General features: G+C 35.0%; 1 protein-coding gene across 1 annotated transcript; it reads left to right on the top strand.

Moving 5' to 3' along the window:
• The first annotated feature begins 4565 nt into the window (after nucleotides 1-4565).
• Nucleotides 4566-25598, top strand: LOC113777294 (callose synthase 3). Its single transcript, XM_027322332.1, has 43 exons — nucleotides 4566-4748; nucleotides 5395-5755; nucleotides 7310-7410; nucleotides 8372-8496; nucleotides 8604-8697; nucleotides 8827-8937; nucleotides 9021-9137; nucleotides 9303-9395; nucleotides 10129-10220; nucleotides 10545-10671; nucleotides 11249-11386; nucleotides 11467-11543; nucleotides 11624-11711; nucleotides 12870-12989; nucleotides 13082-13199; nucleotides 13980-14314; nucleotides 14407-14459; nucleotides 14542-14602; nucleotides 15560-15641; nucleotides 15725-15774; nucleotides 15899-15985; nucleotides 16604-16741; nucleotides 16858-16952; nucleotides 17112-17196; nucleotides 18012-18172; nucleotides 18267-18390; nucleotides 18511-18608; nucleotides 18690-18819; nucleotides 18913-19064; nucleotides 19694-19803; nucleotides 19886-20011; nucleotides 20241-20309; nucleotides 20457-20643; nucleotides 20720-20873; nucleotides 21212-21331; nucleotides 21407-21525; nucleotides 21626-21709; nucleotides 22566-22678; nucleotides 22777-23006; nucleotides 23160-23957; nucleotides 24046-24096; nucleotides 24447-24632; nucleotides 25158-25598. Exons 2-43 carry the CDS (start codon nucleotides 5563-5565, stop codon nucleotides 25404-25406), a joined length of 5841 nt encoding a protein of 1946 aa, XP_027178133.1. The 5' UTR covers nucleotides 4566-4748; nucleotides 5395-5562; the 3' UTR covers nucleotides 25407-25598.
• Nucleotides 25599-25677: the final 79 nt, after the last annotated feature.

The following is a 25677-nucleotide window of genomic DNA, read 5'->3' as shown; positions in this document are numbered from 1 at the left end:
ACCACTTGTTTGTACAACCCTATTAAAATGTGTACTAATCGTATTCAAAACTAAGTGAATTTGTGTCAATTACCTAAAACTTGGTTTCACATGCTTTGGAGGTCATGTTATTTTATGAATTCTCTTTTCCATTTTGATATAGCATAATTGCATGCATAATTCCATACATGAATACATGATAAATCACTTTTAGCTTACAACTCTTGTAATAAATTGATTAAATCTCTTTATGTACAAGTTTTTGATTGTGCAATACAAAGTTAGCAACTCAAATAAGATTTTAGAGAATGTTAAACATGATCTAATTCATTAATCTTTACCGTTATATCAACCCAACCTTCCTTTATCTTATGATAGTAATATGTAAACTAAGGCAAAGAAAGAAACATATTTGGTGAATCTAAAATGATACTAAGCAATCTTGTAAAGACAAATAAGGATTAGAAGTAGCAATTGGCAAGTTAAGTCAATTGGATGAAGGATAAGTTAGTTCTATTATAATAAGTTAGGTTCTATGGATTAAGTTGGGTGCTAAAACCAATTGGCAGTATCTTATAATTAAGTTTTCACTGTAACAAAAAATTTGCTTGCTATAAATGGTGAATGGACTGTTAATAAATCTTTACCACCTCGCTATCTCTATATCTAAGTATGGACAAAAGCAATATTCAACTTTGTTTTTAAATGCCTTCATAATTTTATCATACTACTTATTAGGAAAATTTTGTTTCAAATGCCTTGTGTAATTTTTCACACTAGTTATCAAGAAAATTTAATTTATCGAACAAAGACACTGCATTTTTAGTACTTTATCAACAATGATGGAGTACGCTATTTCAAAATCTATGAACAAATTATGTTCAGATTGGTTACAGACCGTCATAGTGATAAAGTAGCTGCCTAACTTGTGTAACAAAATTCATGCTCTTGATAGTGATGTTATTCCCTGCCATTGAGTTGGCATGCTTAATTTTCGACTAGTTGGGTAATTATGGCTTAAAACCAAATTAAAGGCTCAATGGTTGAATTAGAACTTATATCCTACACTAATGGCCTTAGGTTCCGTTTGATAAAACTGAATTTGAATTCTGAAGTCTGAATTCTGAAATCTGAATACTGAAACAATTAATTTGCTGAATTTTAAACACTGAAAAGAAATATATGAATGTCTGAATTTTAATGCTAAACCTATTTATACCGTTTGATAAATTTTTATAACTGAATGCTTAATAAGTTTAATTTGACAATTTTGCCCTTATATCTTTTCATTCAAAAAAGAAATAGAACCTATGATTTAATTAGTTTAAAATAGTTAGGTATGGAAATGATAATATTTATTTTTAAATCAAATTAACATAAAAAATAAAATATATTATATGAGGAGTACAGAGAAGATGTGAAAGTCATTAAAAAGGGAGAAAAGAGAAACTGAAAACCATTAGATAGAAAAAATCGGGTTGTTTAATTAGATAAGAATTTTGAACATAATTAACAAAAAAGGGTAGATTTGGTAGATAAGATAAGGTAGTTGAAATAATTCTATTGATTCTTATCAGAATTAAGCATTCAGTTAGGATTCTTGTGCTGAAAAAAATACACACAAGTTCAGCACTACTTAACAAGTTCAGTAGATAGATTTTCATTTATCAAACATTCAAAACATCTGAATGTCTGAAAAGGTTTAGTTTCAGCACATTTTATGTTATCAAACAGACCCTAAATCAATATCCTTACCTACATTAAACTTTCTTCGTTCAAAAAAACACATCTTTTTTGTTTTGGAGTGTTGTTTGATTACTTGCTTCAAGAGTAAGTTTTCTTTATTAGGTTGCAAGCTTTATAGAAATCTACTATGCAATTGAAATAGAAATCTACACCTCTACGTATTACGTGAAAAGGAAAGAGAGTGGGCATAAAAGCCCTTATTTTAAGCCTTTTTTTCAAATTAAGTAATTATTTAGTTAACAAATAAACGAAGGTTAAAACTGTTTGTTGTTTCAACTTGCTCCTTGATATTGTTAAATCATATCCATCATCAAAATTAATGTCCAACTTAAAAATCCACTTACAAAAATCATTAGAGCAAAGAGTTACTGCTCAACAATTAGTATAAAATTCATCCATGTTATGTGATATGTTTGTCTAAAATATACAAATAATCTTTATATCATTTAATGAAAGAAAAATAGAAAAAAAAACATATCGAAAAAAGTTTGGAACTTCATCATTTAAAAGACAAATATTTTGATTTGAAGTTTGTTTTCACTTTAAACTTACTCTCTATAATCAATAAACATAATTCTCACTTCACTTCTATGGTAATTAGAGAAAAAAACAACAATAGTAATAAAAACACAATAGAATCTACAAAGTACACTTCCTCTTTCAATCTTACCTTAAGAACTAACTTATATGTTTGAACTTTCCTTTTAATAATATGACAATGCCACATACAAAATGCTAGTTTTAAAATTTTTTCTAAACCAAAATTCATCATATAATAATAAAATTACTATTTTTTGGAGTTTTCGTAGAAAAATATACTGTAATAATTTGATGTATGTAAGATAAAAAATAATTAAAAAATATGTTAAGATAAAATGTAAGAATTTTTCGAGAAAAAATGGCAATACAAATAAGGCATAATATTTTTTTTCCAATTCTACCTAGACTAGATTAAAATATCGAGAAAGTCTAGGCTGTAACCCTTACATTCAAGTCCCCAAGTTCAGACTCCCGGTAAATCTTCCCATTCTTAAGACGGCAGATCCTTTTCTTGTTGACAGTAGTCCAAACTCCAAAAGCAGCAGATAGTTGTACCCAACCATTCCCAAATAGGTCCCACTATAGATAAAGATCAAAAAAGTTTAAAGAAAATTCAACAAAAAAGGGAAAAAAAAAGAAACTTTAGAAAAGATAATATGTATTTGGTGGAATAAAAAAATAAAAAATAAAAAAGGAAGGAAAGAAACCGACCAACATCCCATGTTTCTCATGTTTCTATCCTAGTACTTTTAAAAGTTAGTTTAATATCATAATTACCCACTTAATACTCATTAATACTTATCTAATTACATTGCCCCACGGTAAAAAGATAAAAAAAAAAATTGTATTAGTAGAAGTAATTAGTCAATCGTGAAGACAAAAATAAATTTTGAAAAGGACCAATCAGAGAAGGTTAGAATTGGGCGCGTTGGAATCCGTGAATTACAGAACATGACCCTGAAGTTGACGAGAATTCTTGAAGGTTAAAAGAAATTGCTGCTATCAATTGAGTATGTGAGGGTAAAATAGTCTTTTCGTTCTTTTTGAAACGGCTAGGAAATTTACGGTTTTGCTGCATTTGGAATTTAACCAATCTACTTTTTTGAATGCCGGGAACTCGAGGAGATGTGCCCACGATTTTGCCGGTTTTTACCTGAACAGCCACTGGTTGGTACCTGAGCTAAATTCACCCTATTACCCCCGATTTGACACTAGTGATGTACAGCTCTTGCACATGATACTTTTTTTTCTTTTTTTTTAAATTTTAATCATCTCACTATCAAATCAATTAAATAAGCTCTTATTAATTTTCAGATAACTTTCTAAAGTACCTTACAATGTATTAGATGACATGTTATTTTATATTTAATGCCATACTATTAAGTTAGATAAGAAATAAAATAGTCTGAATAAATATTAATAAATAATTCAGATAAGAGAAATATATCATCAGATATCGTAAAAAATAGTTGTATATTAAATCATCGAAATTCTAAATTCTTGTTTGACATAATTTAAATTGCTCATGATACCTTGCTAAAACAAAGTAAATACTTTTAAATTAAAATTTAATTTTATATATTTATAATTCCAACACTTTGTGTTTTACTTTATTTCAACATATTCTTAAATCCAATCTCGTTAAAAAATTCATGTTTTTTTTTGCCCAATACTTCACAAATGTAAAATTACTAAGTATTTTGTACATCAAACCACATACTAGCTATACCAATTTAAAAAATTTATTTTAATTTAGCATTTGTTTGAGCCAAAGATAACATTTACTAAATAACATTAGGTGCTCAAAAAATGGATTACTTATCCAAAATATTTCACAACACTTTTAACTCTCCAAATTGCTGTATTACTAATTGCTTCCATATTTCTTATTTTCCTACCAACCAATAGAAACTTATTTCCCTCTTCCTACGGACCAATAGAAACTTATGTCTCAATTGAAAATCATTTAAAACCTTTTTATCATAACACTACGACGCATTCTATAAACATAAAACGAAAAGTTAATTAAAAATGCGTAAAAAATAAAATCGCCAGCAAGAGTTGGAAAAATGGTACTTGTGTCTAGTGTCTAGAAACAAGAGGCTACGTCCTTTTTCTCATGGAATGGCAAATTCGTAGTACCAACAAATCTCAGGGTCACTCTCCTACCCAAACCCGACACAGGCACACAAAACTCCAAAGTTTTTACTTCACCTTTTTTTGGTTGCCGTTGGCTCCATCCCCTCTCTCTCTCTCGCTCCCTCATTTCGCTTGCTTTCCTCCTAAGTAGCTTAAAGTAGCAGCACCCTCACTCCCCTACCCACTCACCACAACCCACAGAGTACCATTTCCCCCACCTTTCCCCTTTCCTCCACTTTCCCTCTCTCCCACATTCTCCCATCTCTAGGGTTTCTACTCCCAACATTCCTCCCTTACTGTCTCCCTGTCAACTGCAAATGCATCTTTTCTGAGAAGGAAAAGAGGTAAAACAAAAAAAAGTAGGAAAACAAATCAGACATCTCAATCGCAAGTCATTTTTGCAGTTCTGATCTCATTTTACTTCCAGCATTTTGAATTTTAACTAAATCACATCAGTCAGCAGTGTATACTAGTTAATATCTTCTCTCTCTGTTTCTTTTTTTTTTTTTTTAACTTTTTTGTAAATGCTGATGATCTTGTAATTTTGTTTTCCTTTTTTTTTTTTAAATATGTTCTGTTTATTTTATTTTTGGTAAGTGCGGAAGAGCTAAAAACAATTTGTGATTTTGGTTGTTCTGGTTTTCCTGTTCTGATCTCATTTATTTCAGACATTTTGAATTTTAACTAAGTATGTACTTGGTAATATCTTCTCCTGTCTTTTTTTTTTGGTTTCTACTTTTTGTAATTTTTGATGAGCTTGTAATTTTAACTAAGTCACATCAGTCATCAGAGTATATGCTAGTTAATATCTTCTTCTCCCCCTGTTTTTAATTTTTTTCTACTTTTTTTGTAATTGCTGATGAGCTTGTAATTTTGTTTTCCATTTTTTTTTAAATATGATCTGTTTATTTAGTTTCATTTTGTTTTTTCGGGAAATGCGGATGAGCTCATGACAATTTGTAATTTTGGTTGTTCTGGTTTTCTGTGCAGGTTTGCTTAGATATTTATAAAGGAGAGAAGTTAAGGCAGCTTTTTTTTTTTTTTTTTTTCGTTTGCTGTTTTGTTTTTATTTTTGATATTTTTTGAGGCTTGCTCAAGCTGCTGGGGAATTAGTAGAGTTGTAGTGGTAGTAAGGGGTGAGTAAGGAGGACTTAAACGATGTCGTCGAGAGGGGGCTCGTCGACGCAGCAGCCGCCACTGCAACGGCGGCTATCGCGGACTCAAACGGTGGGGAATCTCGGAGAAACTGTATTTGATAGTGAAGTGGTGCCGTCATCGTTGGTGGAGATCGCTCCCATTCTTCGTGTTGCAAATGAAGTCGAGCCTAGCAACCCCCGCGTGGCTTATCTTTGTACGCCTTTCAACTACTGATACAAGTTCACAATTTTTTTCCTTTTTTTTTTACCACATTTTTCTGCTCGAAAGCAAAGTTAAAAAACTGCCTTTTCATGCTTTATTTTTGCTCCTGGAAATGTGATCTTTAATTCTTGATAATGCCGATAAGTTGATACTTGGACTGCCTCATTATCGAATATTTAGTATGTAATTTGGATTATTTAGTTAGCAAAAAGAAGCCAAAAAGTTGGTACTCGAGAGAATTGAAATCGTGTTGCTCAGTTTTATGTTAACAAATTTGAGACATTTTTATGGTAGCGAATGGTTCTGTAATTGTGTTTTAGATTCCTTTATTGGTCAATCAACCTAAGTGATTCTTCTGATGAAGGAAGATATTAGTTTACAATTTATGTTCCAATTGGGTTTTAGTTTTTTAGCGGTGTTAGGTGGACGTGAAATATTTTTCTTATAAGGCATATTGCTTGAGTTAACGGGGGTGTGGGGTGGTGCCAATGAAGTATAGTGCTGAGGTAAGAGAAGAATGATGGTGTAACAAGATAGGTTTGTACTTGTATTGGGAGGTGGAAGGTGCACCTCAAGCATGAATGAAGCTTCTGAATGACTAACTTTGGTAAAGTAAAAGTCACATAGCTATGTGCAAGACCATATACAGTGAAGGTAAAGTTTCAAGACTGACATTGAATACTAGGTTGACTAGATCAGTTCGTTCCATGCATAGAAAAGTAACTGTGTTAAGGACTTGATGAAATTTTGCAGCTTAAGTTAGGACTCCTAGAAAGTTGTTAGACAACAATTGCACATAGAAAACAGCAAAAATAAGTGGATTAGTTTTCAAAAGTTCATCGTTTAGAAGACAGCATGTTTCCGAAGTGTGGCTGTAACTTGATTTTGGAAATTTGTGTATGTGCCGGGTAGCTTTCAAACCGTATGACATCATGAAATAATTCCTTGTGAACTTTTGAGATTATTCACCCCTTTGTGGTTAAATATCTGCTTAAGGTGAAACCAAGCCAACCTGGATTTAAGCCAACTCTCTTGATCATTGGGGTGCCTTAACTGAAGGATAATCTGCTGCCATCTTGAGTATGAGTTGAGGATCAGAGGATGTATGAGCTTTAGATAATCTATTCCAGGTTGAGTATATTGTTGTATGCTGAACCAAATTGAAAGCTTTGATCTAAAAGTAATTCCAACTTCTCACGTGAAATCTGAAACAAAATGTTCAACAGGTTTTGTTCCCTGGGTTCAATTTTAAACAAAGTATTTAATGCTTGTAATTAAGCAACAAAACTTGGAGTTTGCTGAAGTTTTAAAACCATGGAAAGAAGTTAACCCAACCACCTCTTACTTACTAAAAGGAGTTCAGGCATCAAATTGCAGATAGGATCTCAACATTTGTTAAACTAGTTGAAGTATAAAAAAGTTAAGGAACAGTAAGCTGTATCCCCATGACTTCTTTTGTCTTAGTTTGCCAATCCTTTCACTCTTTTCAACAATGTGCTTCCTTGTTATACATGTCAATATTCATATGTTGTGAATCAAAATGTAGGCCGGTTTTATGCTTTTGAGAAAGCTCACAGGTTGGATCCCACTTCAAGTGGACGTGGTGTTCGTCAATTTAAAACTGCACTTTTGCAACGGCTTGAGAGAGTAAGAACCAATAAACCAGCTTCTGGTTGTTTTATTTTCAATTGGGAAGTTTTTGCCTGCGTAATTGCAATCTGACAATATTTTTTTCCTAAATTTTGTTTCAGCTTTACATGAATTACTCTCAATGATACAAATGCATCATGTTTGGTTTTCTTAGTTATGATATGGATGTTCCATACTACCTAGTTGATGCATCTTCAGTTTATCTGCTGCTTTTCTGCTCAAGATGAAATTTTTTAGGCTCATCCATATTCTTTATTCACTAAAATCTTATGCAGTAGGGATGTCTAAGCTGTTTTCTTGTATCTTGAGCTTTTAATGTCAATGTGCTTTTGGAGTTGGATGTGCAGTATATGTTTTCTAAAAGTGGTTATGGTCTGTAACTAGACTGTATGTATGATTATGATTGCGCATGTTTGCTGATGTCGTTGGACTTGTAAGATGATTTGTTTATGCTGAATAAAGCTTAGCTTGGGTCCGTTTTATGGATTTGCCTTTTGTTTCCAGTAAAGCTGTGTAGAGTTAATTTGTTTCAAAAATAATAAAGGCTTTATTCTATTCTCTCTGCAGTTCTGAAGTTTCAATAGGAGATGCATGGTTGTTTTGCAGATATGATATAGATTATTTAGTTCCCATGTTTTTGCTTAGAAACTATGCAGTATTTTGTCTTACTTTACTGGTTAATTAGTTCATGCAGGATTCCATCTGGAAATAGCAGCCCCTTCTTCTCCACATATACTTGCACACTTGACATGCATTTTCTCATGAAATGGCAAACATTTAAGCTGACTGACTTGAACGACTAACTTGTGTATTTACAAGTAATGGGTACTCAACTGCTTGTCTAGTACAGTTGTATATGCTAGGAAATTGTTTACAAGCTTCACTTAGCTGGTGACCTGTATTCCTTTCTCTGCACGTATTCTTTACTGTTGCATGGTTACTCTTTTTATTCTTTCAGGAGAATGATCCAACCTTAATGGGAAGAGTGAAAAAAAGTGATGCAAGAGAAATGCAGAGCTTTTATCAGCATTACTACAAAAAGTATATCCAGGCTTTGCAGAATGCTGCAGACAAGGCTGATCGGTGAGCAATTTATCCTTTAAATTCTTCTAGATTGTGGGTTCCTTTGGTCCTTCATTTTGTTTTTGCATTTGTCAGTATACAATAATCAAACTTCTGAAAATTCTCAGCGCACAGCTCACAAAAGCATACCAAACAGCTAATGTTCTCTTTGAGGTTTTGAAAGCTGTTAATCAGACACAAGCTGTGGAAGTGGATCGTGAGGTGAACATGATTCCTTTTCTTCATTTGTTATGTGAAATACGTGTTGTGTTTGTTTATGCTTACCTATTTTAAGGATATTAAAATTTTGTTTAGTTGTGACTGATGTGATAATAATTATTTACCCCACAGATTTTGGAAGCGCATGATAAGGTTGCAGAGAAGACTGAAATTTATGTCCCTTATAATATTCTTCCTCTTGATCCCGACAGTGCTAATCAGGCAATTATGAAATATCCAGAGGTTTGCCTGTTAACTACTAATTTTCTCTGTATCATTTTTCTTTCGTTCATTGTGATCACAATTTTAACTTTGCCATTTTCCAGATCCAAGCTGCTGTCTATGCACTTAGGAATACTAGGGGTCTTCCATGGCCCAAGGACTACAAAAAGAAGAAAGATGAGGATATCCTTGACTGGCTTCAAGCTATGTTTGGCTTTCAGGTGGAATAGTTTTTTTAGCTACTTATTTTTGTATGTTTTGAGTGCACTCCCCAATTTTACTTGTGGTGAAATGGAAATTTTTGAACGGCTGGACTTAATTACTTGCTCTGTGCCTTGGGGCTGCCAATAATGTGTTATTTCTTTTGGCTGTTAATTGATTTGCAGAAAGATAATGTCGCCAATCAAAGGGAGCATCTGATTATGCTACTTGCAAATGTACATATACGACAATTTCCGAAGCCAGATCAACAACCTAAGGTTGGCCAGTTTCAGCTATTCTCTCACTAAATGGCTTACTTAGCTTATTTTCTATTTGGAAGTATTCTAAGAGGCAGCGGCCTAATTCTTTAGTTGTGTCATGGCTAATGCACTTGTGTAACTTACTTTTTAATATGCTGTATGGTGTCTAAAGTAGTCTAATTATTTTAAAGCTCTTTATTTCCACCTTCTCTACACCCAAGGGAAGAAACAAGGAAAAGCTTTAGTATTTCATTGTGAATGCGAAAGTTATTGTTTTTTAAGAGGATCTTTGTGAACCTATAGTAAAACACACTAGAATCTCAATTAGAAAAAAAAAAAACTATAAGAAAGCTCCTTTTGTCTTTGTTTGATTATAAGAAAGCTCCTTTCACATTTGTTCTATTATAAGAAAGCTCCTTTTGTCTTTGTTTGATTATAAGAAAGCTCCTTTCACATTTGTTCTATTATAAGAAAGCTCCTTTAGGCTTTGTTCTGTTATAAGAAATGCCAAGTGGGAAACCAAACTGCTGAAAAGTGAGTTAAAGGAAGCTGAAAATCACTTTTGCATGTTTGTTTGACAAGAAAAGGTGCGACATTAAAAAATGGTAGTGGTAATTATTGAAATTGTGATTTCTGTGGAAGCTCGGTAAGTAAGTAGCCATTTGACCCCCAGAAAAATGCAGCTATTGTGCTTCTTTCCTCATGTATGTAACTAATAACAATCCTGTCTTTATCGGTGTTTCATTTGCAGTTGGATGAGCGTGCTTTGAATGAGGTGATGAAAAAGTTATTCAAGAATTACAAAAAATGGTGCAAGTATTTGGATCGAAAAAGTAGTCTTTGGTAAGGCTCCTAAAGAGATATCTTGAGTTGTTGGATCTTTTTGGATATCCCTGATTATCATCAAGGCCGCAGATGGATATTAAAGTGAAGATTGTAAAGAGGCAAAGCTTGGTTGTTGACGCCTCGTGACTTGACTGTTATTATATTAATATTTTCAATCTCAAAGATGTCACATTTATAAAGTGACGTAGAGGATTAGCAACTTCAAACTATATTGCCTATAATTTGGTGTCATATTTCACTGTTTACAGTGTACAACTTAGGCTCGTAACTGTTGTTTCTTTGAGCTTATTCATTTCCTTTGATCATGCTTTGACTTTGTAGGTTGCCAACTATACAGCAGGAAGTGCAACAGCGTAAATTATTATACATGGGACTTTACCTTCTTATTTGGGGGGAAGCTGCAAACTTAAGATTCATGCCAGAGTGCCTTTGCTATATATATCACCATGTATGCTTTTGGATGCTTACATCTTTGGTACCATTGGAGATAGGATGACATATTAACTTGAATTAATGCTGTGTTCTTGTATACTTCTTCATGTCTTGTCTTTCTCTTATGGATTATATATTGCTTACTTTTTGACCATTGTTAAGACTATTGATGTGATTATTCACTCAATTTTCTATGCATTTTCTTTAAGTTTTGTTTTATTTAAGAAACACTTCAATATGGTAATAAATGGTTATCACCTATACCTTAGCTGTGAGTCCACTTAAACTTTCTCTTATTGCTTGCTACCTTTCTGAGTTCAACTGTGCGTGCTATTTCCTTTGAGACATGTTGTATTTGCTAATGGGCTGGTTTAATTTGTACATTAACTACATGCTTACCACCAATCAGATCTTATATAAATGGTTACTTGAACTTCATCTACTGCTGCAACCAATTTATGCTTTTCCACCATGCTGCAGCTATTTTACATGATACATGTGCAATTATTTGGTGACTGCAGCTATTATTATTTTTTGACTATGTTACTTTCTAGACCTGATTGTATCTATCTTTACTGGTTTCCCTTTGCTAGATGGCCTTTGAGCTCTATGGTATGCTGGCTGGTAATGTCAGTCCAATGACAGGCGAAAATGTGAAGCCTGCTTATGGAGGAGAGGAGGAGGCTTTCTTGACAAAAGTTGTAACTCCGATTTATAAAGTGATAGCCCAGGTATTTCATGAATTTATCTTTTTCAGTTTTCTGTTTCAGTTTTTCCTTTGCTTTTTGTATCAAGTTGATTTCGTCTTCAGGAGGCTGCAAGGAGCCAAAGAGAAAGGTCAAAACATTCTCAGTGGAGGAATTATGATGATTTAAATGAATACTTTTGGTATTAGACAATTCCTCTTCTGCATTCATAAATTTCATCATTGTGTGTATGTTGTAACAAGTGAGTTTCTCTCATTGTAGGTCGGTAGATTGTTTCCGGTTGGGTTGGCCAATGCGTGCTGATGCTGATTTCTTTTGCTTAGAAAGGCATGGATTTGAGAAAAATGGGGTATGCCTATGCCAATTTTATTTTCAAATTGAAGTACTAATTGAGTTCTGTCTAATCCAAGTAGAATCTGGAGCATAGGAAAAACTAACTTAATGTTGTTGGGAGTTCACTATGTTAAAATCTAAGGATACAATTACACTTGACTATTATCATTGGCTTTTGTCCGCGTTCCTGCAACATATAACTGCTTTTTGGTAAGATGATAATGGTGTTGGTGTGCTTCTTTATGAAATGCTTATTTCATTGAAGCGGTGTTAGTGATGAATGCAGTCCATGTTAAACATTTGCTCTACAACTATGTCTTGCATTGCATTAAGTCAAGTGTGCAAGTGCAGCTAACAATTATCCAGAATTTGGTGTGCATGTATGCGTGAAGATGAGCTTAAGTATCTTTGCTTGTATTAACTCTATGAAGTCAACTCAACTGCTGTCTTTTTTCTGTAACCTGGTGGTTTGTTGTCTGAATGATTTGTTTCTGCCTTCTGTGCTGCTCAAGACCATGCCATCCATTTAGTATGAAGAAGATAAGTTATGATAGTTTCATGTTGCTTTTTATGTCTTACTAGTCTTGATTTTCTCTAGATGTAAGTTCATTCTCAGCATTTATCATTTCATTCTTTCCTACATGGTGCTTTTGGTTGTCACTTTCAGAGCTGCCCCATTTTCTTTTTCTCAAATCCTGTTAAGACACTGCCTAGACTATCTCACGTACTCTTTTGACTCTATCCTATCTTTTCTAGCTATGCTGAACCTGTATGTGTATTAACATTTTCTTTGTTGGCATTCAGATTTGGGTTGTTGTGTTATAATGAGATGACACTGTCTAGTAGCTTTTTTTCTTTCCTCATATCAGGCTTATATGTCAACAATACTTTTCTATGTGCTTTCTGGGTAAACACATTTCTAATGGAAGCTTATGCTTGATTGTAATACTTGTCCTAGTGGTGGTCCTTTTTTTTCACGTGTATCTAAACCTAATATGAATTAGCTGATGATCATGTCTCTTTTGAAATCTATTAGTCCTCTGGTTCTCAACAATGATCATCAGCTAATTAAAGAAGTATTTTGTAGTTCTTCTAATTACATTTATTTGCCACCAATGACATGTTGAGGCTGTTTTCTTTGTTCTTTTAACTGAAATGAAGGAAAGTTATGCAGGATAACAAGCCCAGCAGGGACCGGTGGGTGGGGAAGGTCAATTTCGTTGAGATACGATCATTCTGGCATATTTTTAGAAGCTTTGACAGAATGTGGAGTTTCTTCATCCTGTGCTTACAGGTATATTTGCCTTCTTCATGTGTAGACTTTTTTTGTTGGGCTGTTGCTGATATTAAAAATTTTGCTTTCTGACCATAAAATCCTTTGTGAAGGCCATGATTATCGTCGCTTGGAATGGTTCGGGGCAACCAAGCTTGATTTTTGATCCTCATGTTTTTAAGAAAGTTTTGAGTGTCTTTATAACTGCTGCAATACTGAAGCTTGGGCAAGGTACATTAAACTAGTTGATGTTGCCATGTGAGTGGTATCATGTACCAGCTCCTACTCTTCTAAGTTTCTTAATTTTACTTTACCAAAATTTGCAACCTTTATTCACTTCCAGATTCTGATTGGTGAAACACTATTTGAGTCTTCGTTTCTCTATTATCATTGTTTTGCAATATCATACAAATTCTTGAGAACTAAATAAATGTCGTTCTTTTAGTCTTTTGTTCACCAGTAGAATCTCCAATACAAACATTGACAAATTTTACATTTCCTTTGGTGATTTATTGAGGGATCACAATTTCTTTGTTTCTTCTGCTCCAATTAGATTGTTATACCACAGTTTTGTAAGAATCTTCTGATATTTGTGATTTGCTTTTTCAAAAGAAAGATTGCTTCAGATGACAACAGCACAAATATAGCTAGGCCTAATGGTTGATACCGATCTTGTTGAATATGGTGTGATGTTGTGGATGTGGTTAAAGATGATGGAATTAGATAGATTGCATATGATTTGCTGAATTTACTCCCATGAAAAGTTTGCAGACCTTCATTGTCATAGAAGAACATGTGGTAATTAATTTAAGAATATTTCTTACCATTTTCGATTTCCTGACTCTTACTATGACATAAAATCTCTTTGGCATGCATTTATTCACATTTCCTTCACAAAGAGGGAAAAACATGCTTATTGCTGAATGTAAAGTTTTATTGATTGCCAAATACTTGATCTTTTACCCCCTTCTGTACTTGTATTTTTATGGATAAAATATTTCATTGCTGCAGCTGTACTTGATGTGATTCTAAGTTGGAAATCGAGGAAGAGCATGTCACTCTATGTTAAACTACGTTATATTCTGAAGGTTTTCTCTGCTGCAGCATGGGTGGTTATTCTACCAGTTACTTATGCTTACACATGGGATAATCCTCCTGGATTTGCCCAAACCATTAAAAATTGGTTTGGCAACAATTCAAATTCACCTACCCTCTTTATCTTAGCTGTTGTTGTCTACTTGTCACCAAATATGCTTGCTGCCTTGCTATTTCTTTTCCCCTTTGTTCGACGATTTCTTGAGAGATCAAATTACAGAATTGTGATGCTAATGATGTGGTGGTCACAGGTATGGATGGTGTTTTTGCTCTGGATTTTTATCTTTCCTGATTAGTTATGGACATGATAATTATAATGGGCTCTATTCATGTGTTTTTGCAGCCTCGGCTTTATGTTGGTAGGGGAATGCACGAGAGCACATTCTCTCTCTTCAAGTAAGACTATAAATAATGGAATTGTATGAATTTCTAGTGTTATAATAATTTGATATCTTACATAACTAACAAACAATTTCAGGTATACCATGTTCTGGGTTCTTTTAATAGCAACTAAGTTGGCTTTCAGTTACTACATTGAGGTGCTTTCCCTTTAAATTCCCAGATTGTTTTGATAACAATTTCAGATTTTTTTTTTTGTATTTTTATTTAATAGCAACTAATTTCTCGTGTTCTGGTTTTGATTCATCTGGGGTGGTGAGATAAATATTTCTTGTCATTTGAGGAGATCTATTTTATAGAATAGCTCAAACTACAAACTTGATTTGCTGTGAATTCTACAGAACATAGAACCCGCTCTAAATTTATTCACTAGTAGCCATGAGTAATAAGTGGCAACTTATGGTTTCATTTCATTTTTAAGTCTGAAGCATACAAGACTGACCAAAATAGAATATGTAAATAGCAATGTCCCTGATAAGATAAAGCATCTTCTTATGTAAATGTACAAAAATGAACAATGGGTTGACATTAGAAATCATAGATCATAAAGTAGGAGACACGCAAATCTGTTAACTAAATTCCTTTCTGATTTCTCATCCTTCCTATCCTTTTCTTCCGAGGAAGTTTAATGGCATCTGATTATTGTTTCAAAGTCTTTTCAGAATTGATGAAAATCATTTGTCCCTTTTAACGGATTAGATATTGTCTATAATTTGATTTTCATTTTCCCATAGGAGATCAAGGAAAAACTGTAAAGTTCTTTACAGATTTGTACATTGTACTTCTTTGTATTCTTCAGATTATGATTTTTTGGTAGGTCTAACAATTCTTCTTATTGTCTAGAAGTATCAAAAGAATCTGAAATTGAACTTTTACTGTCTAATGGTGTTTATTTAATCAATCTGTTTGAATGGATTGACATTAGTTAGATTTAGTGGCTTGTGGAAATATTTCTGTTATTTTATCTTATTCACGTACTATTTGCAAAGTATCTGCTATGTGGTACATAAATAATTATTGGAATATCCAAGTTACAATTTGTTCTCTTTCAAAAAGAAAAAAAAAAACTGTTTGATAGGTTTAAGCTTTGCCTGCAGATAAAGCCACTGGTGGGTCCAACACAAGCAATCATGAGTGTTCACATAAATACTTACCAATGGCATGAATTTTTTCCCCGGGGTAAACCTTTAAACTCTCACTTGTGCCTCGCTGCTCTACATTTATGATCCCTTTCTATGTGATTGAATTTTTGCTTTCTGCAGCAAGGAGCAACATTGGTGTTGTCATTGCACTTTGGGCTCCAATTATTCTGGTAACAATATCCTTCTCTTGATTCTCAATCTTCTCTTAGGCTGGGGAGGAGGTCCCATAATTTTGGCCTTTCGCAATGACATGCTGGCTTTCTTCTGTGTTCTGTCCTATTTTGTCTTTTCTAGGTGTATTTCATGGATACACAAATTTGGTATGCCATTTTCTCAACATTGTTTGGAGGCATTTATGGTGCATTTCGCCGTCTTGGAGAGGTCAGTGGATAGTGGTCTCTGTTAAATTTCAGCTGTTAAAGGTTTATCTGCTGATGCTTCAAGTTTTGTTTTTGAATTAGATATATGAATGATTTTAGTCTGAAAATAAGCTATTGAAGCTTGCATAGGATAAGCGTACCTCAGAATTAAAAAATAAAAAAATAAAAAAATTCTGTACTTAGGTGTGGGTTAGAGATGCTTTCCTTACTTTCTGATTTTAGTGTCACTGCCCTTTTTTTTTTGGGGGCGCTGTTGTGTATGAGGCTGCTTCTCTTCTGCTGTATGTGCATATTAGGCTTACAGATACTACTAGTCTGATTTTTTTTAGTTTGAGAACTTGTAGTTTATTTGAGTAGGGTTATTTTTTTTGGACTTTATTTCAAGATTCAAGTGCTATTCATTGATGAAATAGTTGGTAAAACTAGTTTTTAGTTGCAACCTGGAGTTCCCCTGGTCGTGTTAGCTTTGACTCAGCCTTTGGCAAATAATGGAAGTATACAACTTTAGTAGAAGAGTAGAAAGAAAGTGCTTCCCAAAGTTCAGAAATCTCAAGAAAACAATTTCATATTTTTGTTGCTATAATATGCTTGCGGCTCTAATGCATTCTCTTGCTTGCAGATTAGGACTTTAGGAATGCTGAGATCCCGGTTTCAGTCACTTCCTGGTGCATTTAATGCCTGTTTAATACCAGAAGAAAAGAATGAGCCAACAAAAAAGAAAGGACTAAAGGCCACCTTGTCCCGCAACTTTGCTGAGGTTCACAATTTGCTTATTTTCTTAGGCAGTGTAATAAGTATCTTGAATTTATGGATTATTTGCCGTTTGAGCTTCGCATAACTTGAAACTTCGCATGCATGAATGTCATGTTTCAGATACCACCCAGTCGAGAGAAAGAAGCTGCAAGATTTGCTCAGTTATGGAATAAAATAATCACTAGCTTCAGGGAGGAAGATCTTATTAGCAATAGGTACATTTAGATATTTACGAAGTTTTAAGGGGTTGGAATTTAAAGAAGAGAAACATCAATTAAGACAGACACAAGGATAAAGAGAATTCTTTACATATTGTAAGCTCCTTTGGGGCCCCATATTCTTGCTAATAGTTGTGGCTCTTTCTTTAATTTCAGGGAAATGGACCTTCTGCTCGTTCCATATTGGGCTAACCGTGAATTAGATGTCATTCAGTGGCCCCCATTTTTGCTTGCTAGCAAGGTTTTGGTTTTAACTTTTGCCATTTAATTGGACACCATCTCATTCGTAGCTTTTTAGTCGAGAAAGAAAATAGTCTTCATGCTTGTAGACATGATTGAGGGAGGCTGAGTTCTAGTTTGCTCAATTATTATTTTAATCATGAGCTTCTACTACTAAACCAGTCTTGTACTGCCTTGCATAATGTGTTACTATATGTTGTCAAGTTTAACCTAATTGATAATTGACCATATCTCAAACTGTAGCGAATTCCACATCCCAAAACTGCAGAAAATATAAAGTCGGCACGTTATTGAGATATGGTATGAACTGATGGTCCTACACAACCAAGATTTGCTCGATTATTTTCAAGATGCCATTTGTCTTTCCATTCCTTGTGGCCTTCCATTTGTCTTCCCATTACTTGCGGCCTTCCGTTGCCTTCCCATTACTTGCAGCATTTCATTCTGTTGACTTAGATTAGAGATATCTTTCTTGGGGACCTGATTATCAGAAGGAAAGCAGAAGATGGTTTAGGCTTCTCTGAATGTTGTCATAATACTCTGACCATGATTCAGCTGATGGACCATGTTGGACATTGCCTGATTAGGAGTAAATATGTTCGTACCTTTTGTTTTAAAGTGGAAGAAATTAGTATTCCTGCAGTACTAGGCTAACAGGGACGGTTGCATTTCCAAGTACAAAATTGGACTTTGTTGGGTCAGGTCTTGTGTGATCCTATTCATGCCTACGAGTTTTTCATTTTAATTACTTCTTTTTTATTTGATTCAAGGAGTCTCTAGATGCCTTATTGTTAACTTTTTGACTGGAATGATCAGATTCCGATAGCAGTTGATATGGCTAAAGACAGCTATGGCAATGATCGCGAGCTGAAAAAAAGGATTGAGGCTGACAGATATATGTCTTGTGCTGTTAGTGAGTGCTATAAGTCATTCAGGAACATCATTATGTCTCTCGTTCAAGGTGATCGAGAAAAGGAGTAAGTGACACTATTTATTATCAATAAAAAGGAATTTCTGCTTTTTCCTGTCTAAGTCTTCTAATGTTTTTCCTTCACTCAACTTTCTATACAGGGTTATTGAATTTATCTTTTCGGAAGTTGACAACCATATAGAAGGCGGTAATCTGATCAAGGACTATAATCTGAGTGCTCTTCCAAGCCTATACGACCTCTTTGTCAAGCTTATCAATTTCTTGGTGGGTATCGAGAAGTTTAAATATGGCATCTTGTTGGCAAATCATTGAATACTTCTTTTACTGTCAAAGTAAAAATTGGAAGATGATAGGGTCTGAACTAAATCAATTTCCTGTATGCAGCTTGAGAATAAACAGGAGGATAGGGACCAGGTTGTGATTCTTTTCCAGGATATGCTAGAGGTTGTGACGCGAGACATTATGGAGGATCAATTATCCAGGTCAGGCACTTTTAACTTTGTAGCTTCACTGTTGCTACTGCTTGATGTGCTATTCAAGATTTGACATCATCACTTGAACAGCTTGGTAGAATCCATCCATGGGGGATCAGGGCATGAAGGTATGGTCCCTCTTGATCAACAGTATCAGTTATTTGCATCTGCTGGAGCCATCAAGTTTCCCATTCCTGAATCAGAGGCTTGGAAAGAGAAGGTGTGTATTACATTGAATGATAGAAATTGAAAAGGGAGATTATATGTCATGCTTATATGTGGTGACTTGCTTGCATATTTTCCCTTTTAACAGATCAAGAGGTTATATTTGTTACTTACGGTTAAGGAGTCAGCGATGGATGTGCCGTCCAATTTAGAAGCTCGAAGGCGTATATCATTTTTCTCCAATTCATTATTTATGGACATGCCTACAGCACCTAAAGTCCGCAATATGCTTTCTTTCTCGTAAGTTTACCTGGGTCTAATTTTTTTTTTTTAATGTAATTCAAGTTCGATATTTTCCATTGTATATCCTGTGTTTACTGGTACTGCTCAGTAGAGTTGTCCAAGCATTTGTTGTCAAGTAAAGCATCAAAACTGAACTGTAATATCCAAATGAATTACGTCTCTTTCTAACCATATAGACTTACGTTACCTATTCCTGGATATTTAACGACATATACCAGCCAAACAAGGTGTCTATGAACTACTATATGTATATCTGCCAAATCCTTCAAAAAGTAACTTCCATGTAAAATTCACCTGACTTTTTAAAGTTTGATTATAAGAAATATCAAGTGAAGTAACTTCCATGTAAAATTCACCTGACTTTTTAAAGTTTGATTATAAGAAATATCAAGTGGGACACTGAATGAACTTTATCATTTATCTAACCTCAATGTATTAACAACGCAAGATCCCAAGGGGTTGTTTGAGGAATTTAGCCCTAAGAAAAAAATCATCTTGTTGCTGTATTTAACACTTGTAAAACTTGACCTGATGAGCCTATTACTGTAATTCATTGGTGTTTTTCCATGTCTGCGTGTTTGAGATTTGTTTTCCCTTGTTTGCCCTGCTGACAACCTTATTTTTAGTGTTTTAACTCCATACTATACGGAGGAGGTGCTATTCTCATTGCATGATCTAGAAGTGCCAAATGAAGATGGGGTTTCAATCCTTTTTTACTTGCAAAAGATTTTTCCAGGTTTGTTGTAAATAGTCTGATACTCTGTACTCCTTCATGCATGTGTTTTGCGTTCGTATTAACTTTGTCAAATAACATACAGATGAATGGACCAATTTCCTTGAGCGAGTGAAATGCAACAATGAAGAAGAACTTAGAGGATCGGATGAATCGGAGGAACATTTGCGTCTCTGGGCTTCATACAGAGGCCAAACGTTGACCAGAACTGGTATGAGATGTGGCTTTTTCTTTCTTTTATTTTTTTTGGTCTGTTCCAAGCCTTGGTTTTTGCTTTATTAGTTTCAAGTCCGGATTCAGAGCTAATGTTAGCTCAAGATTGCTTCTCATAGTTCTGGGGATTCTGCGAGTATTTTCTCTCTTTGCTTGTAGGACCCTGTTGCTTTTTGTAGGAAATAAATATCTGAAATTGTTTCTACTAATTCGTCATTATTCTCCAGTACGAGGCATGATGTACTACCGGAAAGCTCTAGAGCTTCAAGCCTTCCTTGATATGGCCAAGGATGATGGTATTTGATCTCCTGATCGAAACTCTTAAAATGGTTGTAATTCTTCAAAATTTGTACTGTCCCCTCCCCCCCTTTTTTTACGTGCTCCTTTTCTGGTATCCATAATCAAGATTGAAGGGCATGTTCTAAACTACTGCTAACTCACAGATTTGATGGAGGGATATAAGGCTATTGAGTTAAATGAGGATCAGATGAAGGGGGAGCGGTCACTATGGACACAGTGTCAAGCAGTTGCTGACATGAAGTTCACCTATGTTGTGTCCTGCCAGCTGTATGGGATTCACAAACGATCTGGCGATCCTCGAGCGCAAGATATTTTAAGACTTATGACAACGTCAGTGTCACAGTGCTTTTCTGCTTAAATATTGAGGTTACAACCTACAACCTGCATTGAATCTTCCTTTTAACAGGTACCCATCTCTTCGGGTAGCTTATATTGATGAAGTTGAAGAACCAAGCAAAGACGGGACCAAGAAAGTCAATCAAAAAGTGTGTTACTCCACTCTCGTGAAGGCTGCTATGCCAAAATCAAATTCTAAAGAGCCAGGGCAAAACTTGGACCAGGTAATGGACAACATCATAAATGTCTCTGTGTCAATGTAAAACCGATAATTCAAATGATCTTCAAAAACCTTTATTATGGTTGTGAAAAGGATTTCTTTAGAGCGATGCACAGACAAAATTTATGTTTTGAATTTGATGTAACCATTTCTAATCTAATAAATCATGTTAGAACTGCTGATGGGCATACTTCTTTTTTTCTGATCCAAAATGATGTTGCAATAAAGATGGTTCATCTCTACAACACAATCATGGTTTTATTATCTATTTCTTCCTTTACAGTTCTCTTGTAAAGTGACTTAAATCACTATATCAGATTAATAGTGCATCTTCACTTGCAGATAATATACCGGATCAAACTTCCAGGACCTGCCATCTTGGGTGAGGGGAAGCCAGAAAATCAGAATCATGCGATTATCTTTACTCGTGGAGAAGGTTTACAAACAATAGACATGAATCAGGTATAGTTTTGTGGTGTGGACTTGCTGAAGTTTCTACTCAATTTTCTGTTGCCTGACATAAAGCATTATCCACAGGATAACTACATGGAAGAAGCATTGAAAATGAGGAACCTGCTTCAAGAATTCCTTAAAAGGCATGATGGAGTTCGGTACCCTTCAATTCTTGGGTTGAGGGAACATATATTTACTGGAAGGTAGCTAAATTATACTTCATTAAGTTAATAGAATTGGATGATCCTACAAGTGTTACTGTTATGAATATGCCTATAATCATTCTCTTGTCATCTGCTGCAGTGTTTCTTCTCTTGCATGGTTTATGTCAAACCAGGAGACTAGTTTTGTGACAATAGGTCAAAGATTGTTGGCCAACCCTCTGAAGTAATCTCTCTCTCTCTCTCTCTCTCTCTGCACACGCTTTCATAAAAGGTGTAAATCATTTCTTGGTAGTGTTACCTAGGAATTTTGCTGCATTGACAATGTTGTGAGCCTTTTTTTTAGTTTCCCTTATGAAGGCGTGCTTTTTGTTTAGTACCACAAAGTCATTTCCAAATTCTTCCTTAAGCTATGTTTTCTGGAGGGAGAAAACATTTTGTATGCTGTTCATATCTCTGCTGCCTACAAATCATAAAGATATAACATAGTCACTATATTCTTGTAGTCAAGGTGGCACAATTTTTTTCGTGGCTTTTAGTTTTAGTCCTGTTTTCTACTTGAATCCAAGTTGAAATTTAGTATGAACTCGAGAGTCATGACAAAGCTTCTTCATCAAGATGATGAGTAATTTAATTAACAACTGTGCAGTGTGTGGTTTATTAACACTAGCAAAGTTCAAAATTTGGATTCATACTGTAGCTTTAGACAGATATTTAAAAACAGAAAAAAAAAGAAAAAGAAATTCACGAAAGAAAAAGGTTTGATATTCGAAATTAATATGTGATTGCATATGTTGGTAAATTCTTTACAATCAGTTCTCAATTTGAATGCATAAAACTAGGTCCATCACTCCAAGGGAAGCAGGTTTGCTGTATTCCAGTTTTTTTGTATTCTGCACATCTCTCTATCTTGTCTTTAATAGATTCATATGATTTGGCTCTGTACGAAATGACTCTATCTGACACAGAGTTCGGTGATTTCCTGTATCCAGTTGTGTCTCACAATCCTCTTTTTATCATTGTGGCTTACAACTTTCATCTGTGTTTTAACTTCTTCCTCGTATACTTAATTGCTTATTTAGGGTTCGATTCCATTATGGTCATCCAGATGTTTTTGACAGACTATTTCACCTCACTAGAGGTGGAGTTAGTAAAGCCTCCAAAATTATTAACTTGAGTGAAGACATATTTGCTGGTATGCCTTCTCTCCTAAATGGCACACAATCAATTGCAGGGTTTAAAATTTGTTGTTCTATGACCCTTCTTACTATGTTACCCTCACATTAATTGCAGGGTTTAATTCTACTCTACGTGAAGGCAATGTAACACACCATGAGTACATACAAGTTGGGAAAGGAAGAGATGTGGGTCTTAATCAAATCTCTCTTTTTGAAGCAAAAATTGCCAATGGTAATGGAGAGCAAACATTGAGCCGAGATATATACAGGCTTGGACACCGTTTTGATTTTTTCAGAATGCTGTCTTGTTACTTCACGACCATAGGTTTCTACTTGAGCACGCTGGTATACAATTGAAGTTACTTTTTCTCTAACTTTATAGTTCAAGAGGATGCTTGATGTTCTGACACTGTTCATTTCTTGAAGTTACTTGTTCTCCAACTTTATAGTTCCAGAGGATGCCTGATGTTCTGACACTGTTCATTTCTTTGTTGGCAGATAACTGTGCTCACAGTGTATGTATTCCTTTATGGCCGTCTTTATCTTGCTCTTAGCGGACTTGAAGAAGGACTTAGTAAACAACCAGCAATTAGGGACAACAAACCTCTTCAAGTGGCTCTTGCTTCTCAATCTTTTGTTCAGATAGGCTTCTTGATGGCCTTACCTATGATGATGGAAATTGGGCTAGAAAGGGGTTTCCGTACTGCACTTAGTGAATTTATACTGATGCAGTTGCAACTGGCACCAGTTTTCTTCACTTTTTCACTTGGAACTAAGACTCACTATTATGGGAGGACGCTGCTTCATGGTGGTGCAAAATACAGGCCAACAGGTCGAGGGTTCGTGGTTTTTCATGCCAAGTTTGCTGATAATTATCGGTTTTATTCTCGTAGCCATTTCGTCAAGGGGCTTGAGCTCATGATACTGCTTATTGTTTATGAAATTTTTGGTCAATCTTATAGAAGTTCAGTTGCGTATATCTTAATTACAGTATCTATGTGGTTCATGGTTGGAACCTGGCTTTTTGCTCCATTCCTCTTCAATCCTTCTGGGTTTGAGTGGCAAAAGATAGTTGATGATTGGACCGACTGGAACAAATGGATTAGCAACAGAGGAGGTATTGGTGTGCTTCCCGAGAAAAGTTGGGAATCATGGTGGGAAGAAGAGCAAGAACATCTAAGTCATACAGGCATACGTGGTATCGTAGCAGAGATCTTACTGTCGTTAAGATTTTTCATCTACCAGTATGGGCTTGTCTATCACCTCAACATGACAAAGAATACAAAGAGTTTTCTGGTATGTCATAGCTTGAACTATAGTGCTCTTAGCCTTCTGCAGATGATGGCGTGCTTGTTGTTGACAACATTTATCGCTTGGGTCACAGGTTTATGGCATGTCTTGGCTGGTGATCTTGCTAGTACTTTTTGTGATGAAGGTGAGATGTTTTCCATATTGTGCTAATCTCATGGCCCAAGTGAAGCTTGTTCCTTGATTAACTGCAACTTAGTTTCTTAGCTTTCCTGTAGCTGAATAGTAAGTGACATTGTTCTGTTGTGAAGCGAGTTGACAATATGTTGTTTGGTTCCAAAGAAATAGAAAATTAAGTTCATGTCCATTATTGGTTTATGTAGTTGAAACCTTGTACATGCTGATTGATGCCACTATCCAGTTCTGGTGTATTAGTAGAAAATTTCCTCTATACCTCCCTAAGATTTCTTATGCTCATTGAGATTATCATATACTTGTTATTTTACATATTTTTTTTTGTTTACATGTTTGCTACAGACAATTTCTGTTGGACGTCGAAAGTTTAGTGCCAATTTTCAGCTCATGTTCCGGCTCATCAAGGGATTGATCTTCCTGACATTTATCTCTATTTTGGTAACCTTAGTCGCACTACCCCATATGACTGTACAAGACATTGTTGTCTGCATTCTAGCCTTCATGCCTACAGGGTGGGGTTTACTTCTGGTGAGTTGTACTTTTCTCACTTTCACTCCATATCTTTTATTCTATTTTATTTTGTTCTTGGTAGAATGTATTATTTATTGTTTGCCTGTAAGTAAACTTTTTGAGATCTCCTGGTCAGCACAGTTATAGTTTTACAACTGTGCCAGCCTCGCATAGTACTGGTCTTATCTGAATGATTCTAATGTATCTCTAAAATGAAGAAAGGTTTAAAAGTGAAAAGGGGAAAAAATAAAGCAGTTGAATGTCTCTTTTTTCTGAATGGTTCTAATGTGTCTCCAAGGTATGAAAAGAAAGGTTAAAAAGTAAAGAGGGGAAAAGATATAATCAGATGAAATATATTTTGTCCTTGATGAAGCAAGTTCCGGCTTGGCCTGTCATCGGTAGGTGGTAACTATCGAAAGCTAAATTATATAACTTTTATGAGCTTTGCATATAATGCTTTTTGTCATCATATTTTGTGCTAGAACGTATATAGAGAGAGTGAGCGCTTAAATTTATGTTTTCTTCTCACCTTCCTCTTGCTAGATTGCACAAGCCTGCAAGCCTCTTGTTCACAGAGCAGGATTCTGGGGGTCGGTCAGGACACTTGCTCGCAGTTACGAGATTGTAATGGGTCTGCTTCTGTTCACTCCTGTTGCTTTTCTGGCATGGTTTCCATTTGTTTCAGAATTCCAAACCCGAATGTTGTTCAACCAAGCATTCAGCAGAGGTCTTCAGATTTCTCGTATTCTTGGTGGACACAGGAAGGATCGCTCTTCCAGGAATAAGGACTAATCTAAGAACTAGAGAAACTGGTGTCTTTTGGCCCAGTCATTTTGTAAAGCTGCTTCAACAATATGGCAGTATTTTTGGGGTAGTAATGATTCGTCTGTAGGTTGTATGTAATTAGTAATTTATGTACGTCCTGATCCTGGAATCATCCCATTGACTCAATACAGTTCCCTCTCGTGAATCTCTGCCTCTCAACATCGTCCATGTTTCCTTTCCTCTTATATTAACTTGTTTTTAAGAGCGTTAGCACTGAATATGTCAAATCTACAATTGG

Source organism: Coffea eugenioides, chromosome 1 (genome assembly GCF_003713205.1).
Source record: "Coffea eugenioides isolate CCC68of chromosome 1, Ceug_1.0, whole genome shotgun sequence".
Taxonomy (NCBI): Eukaryota; Viridiplantae; Streptophyta; class Magnoliopsida; order Gentianales; family Rubiaceae; genus Coffea; species Coffea eugenioides.
This window is presented reverse-complemented; position numbering and strand designations above follow the sequence as displayed.

Bases quoted from the DNA above. Each gene is read 5' to 3' on its own strand.
- LOC113777294 (XM_027322332.1), top strand. From the start codon at position 5,563: ATGTCGTCGAGAGGGGGCTCGTCGACGCAGCAGCCGCCACTGCAACGG. The intron at 20,874-21,211 runs GTAATGGACAAC...CTTCACTTGCAG, and splicing joins CAGGGCAAAACTTGGACCAG to ATAATATACCGGATCAAACT. The intron at 23,007-23,159 runs GTATACAATTGA...CTTTGTTGGCAG, and splicing joins GTTTCTACTTGAGCACGCTG to ATAACTGTGCTCACAGTGTA.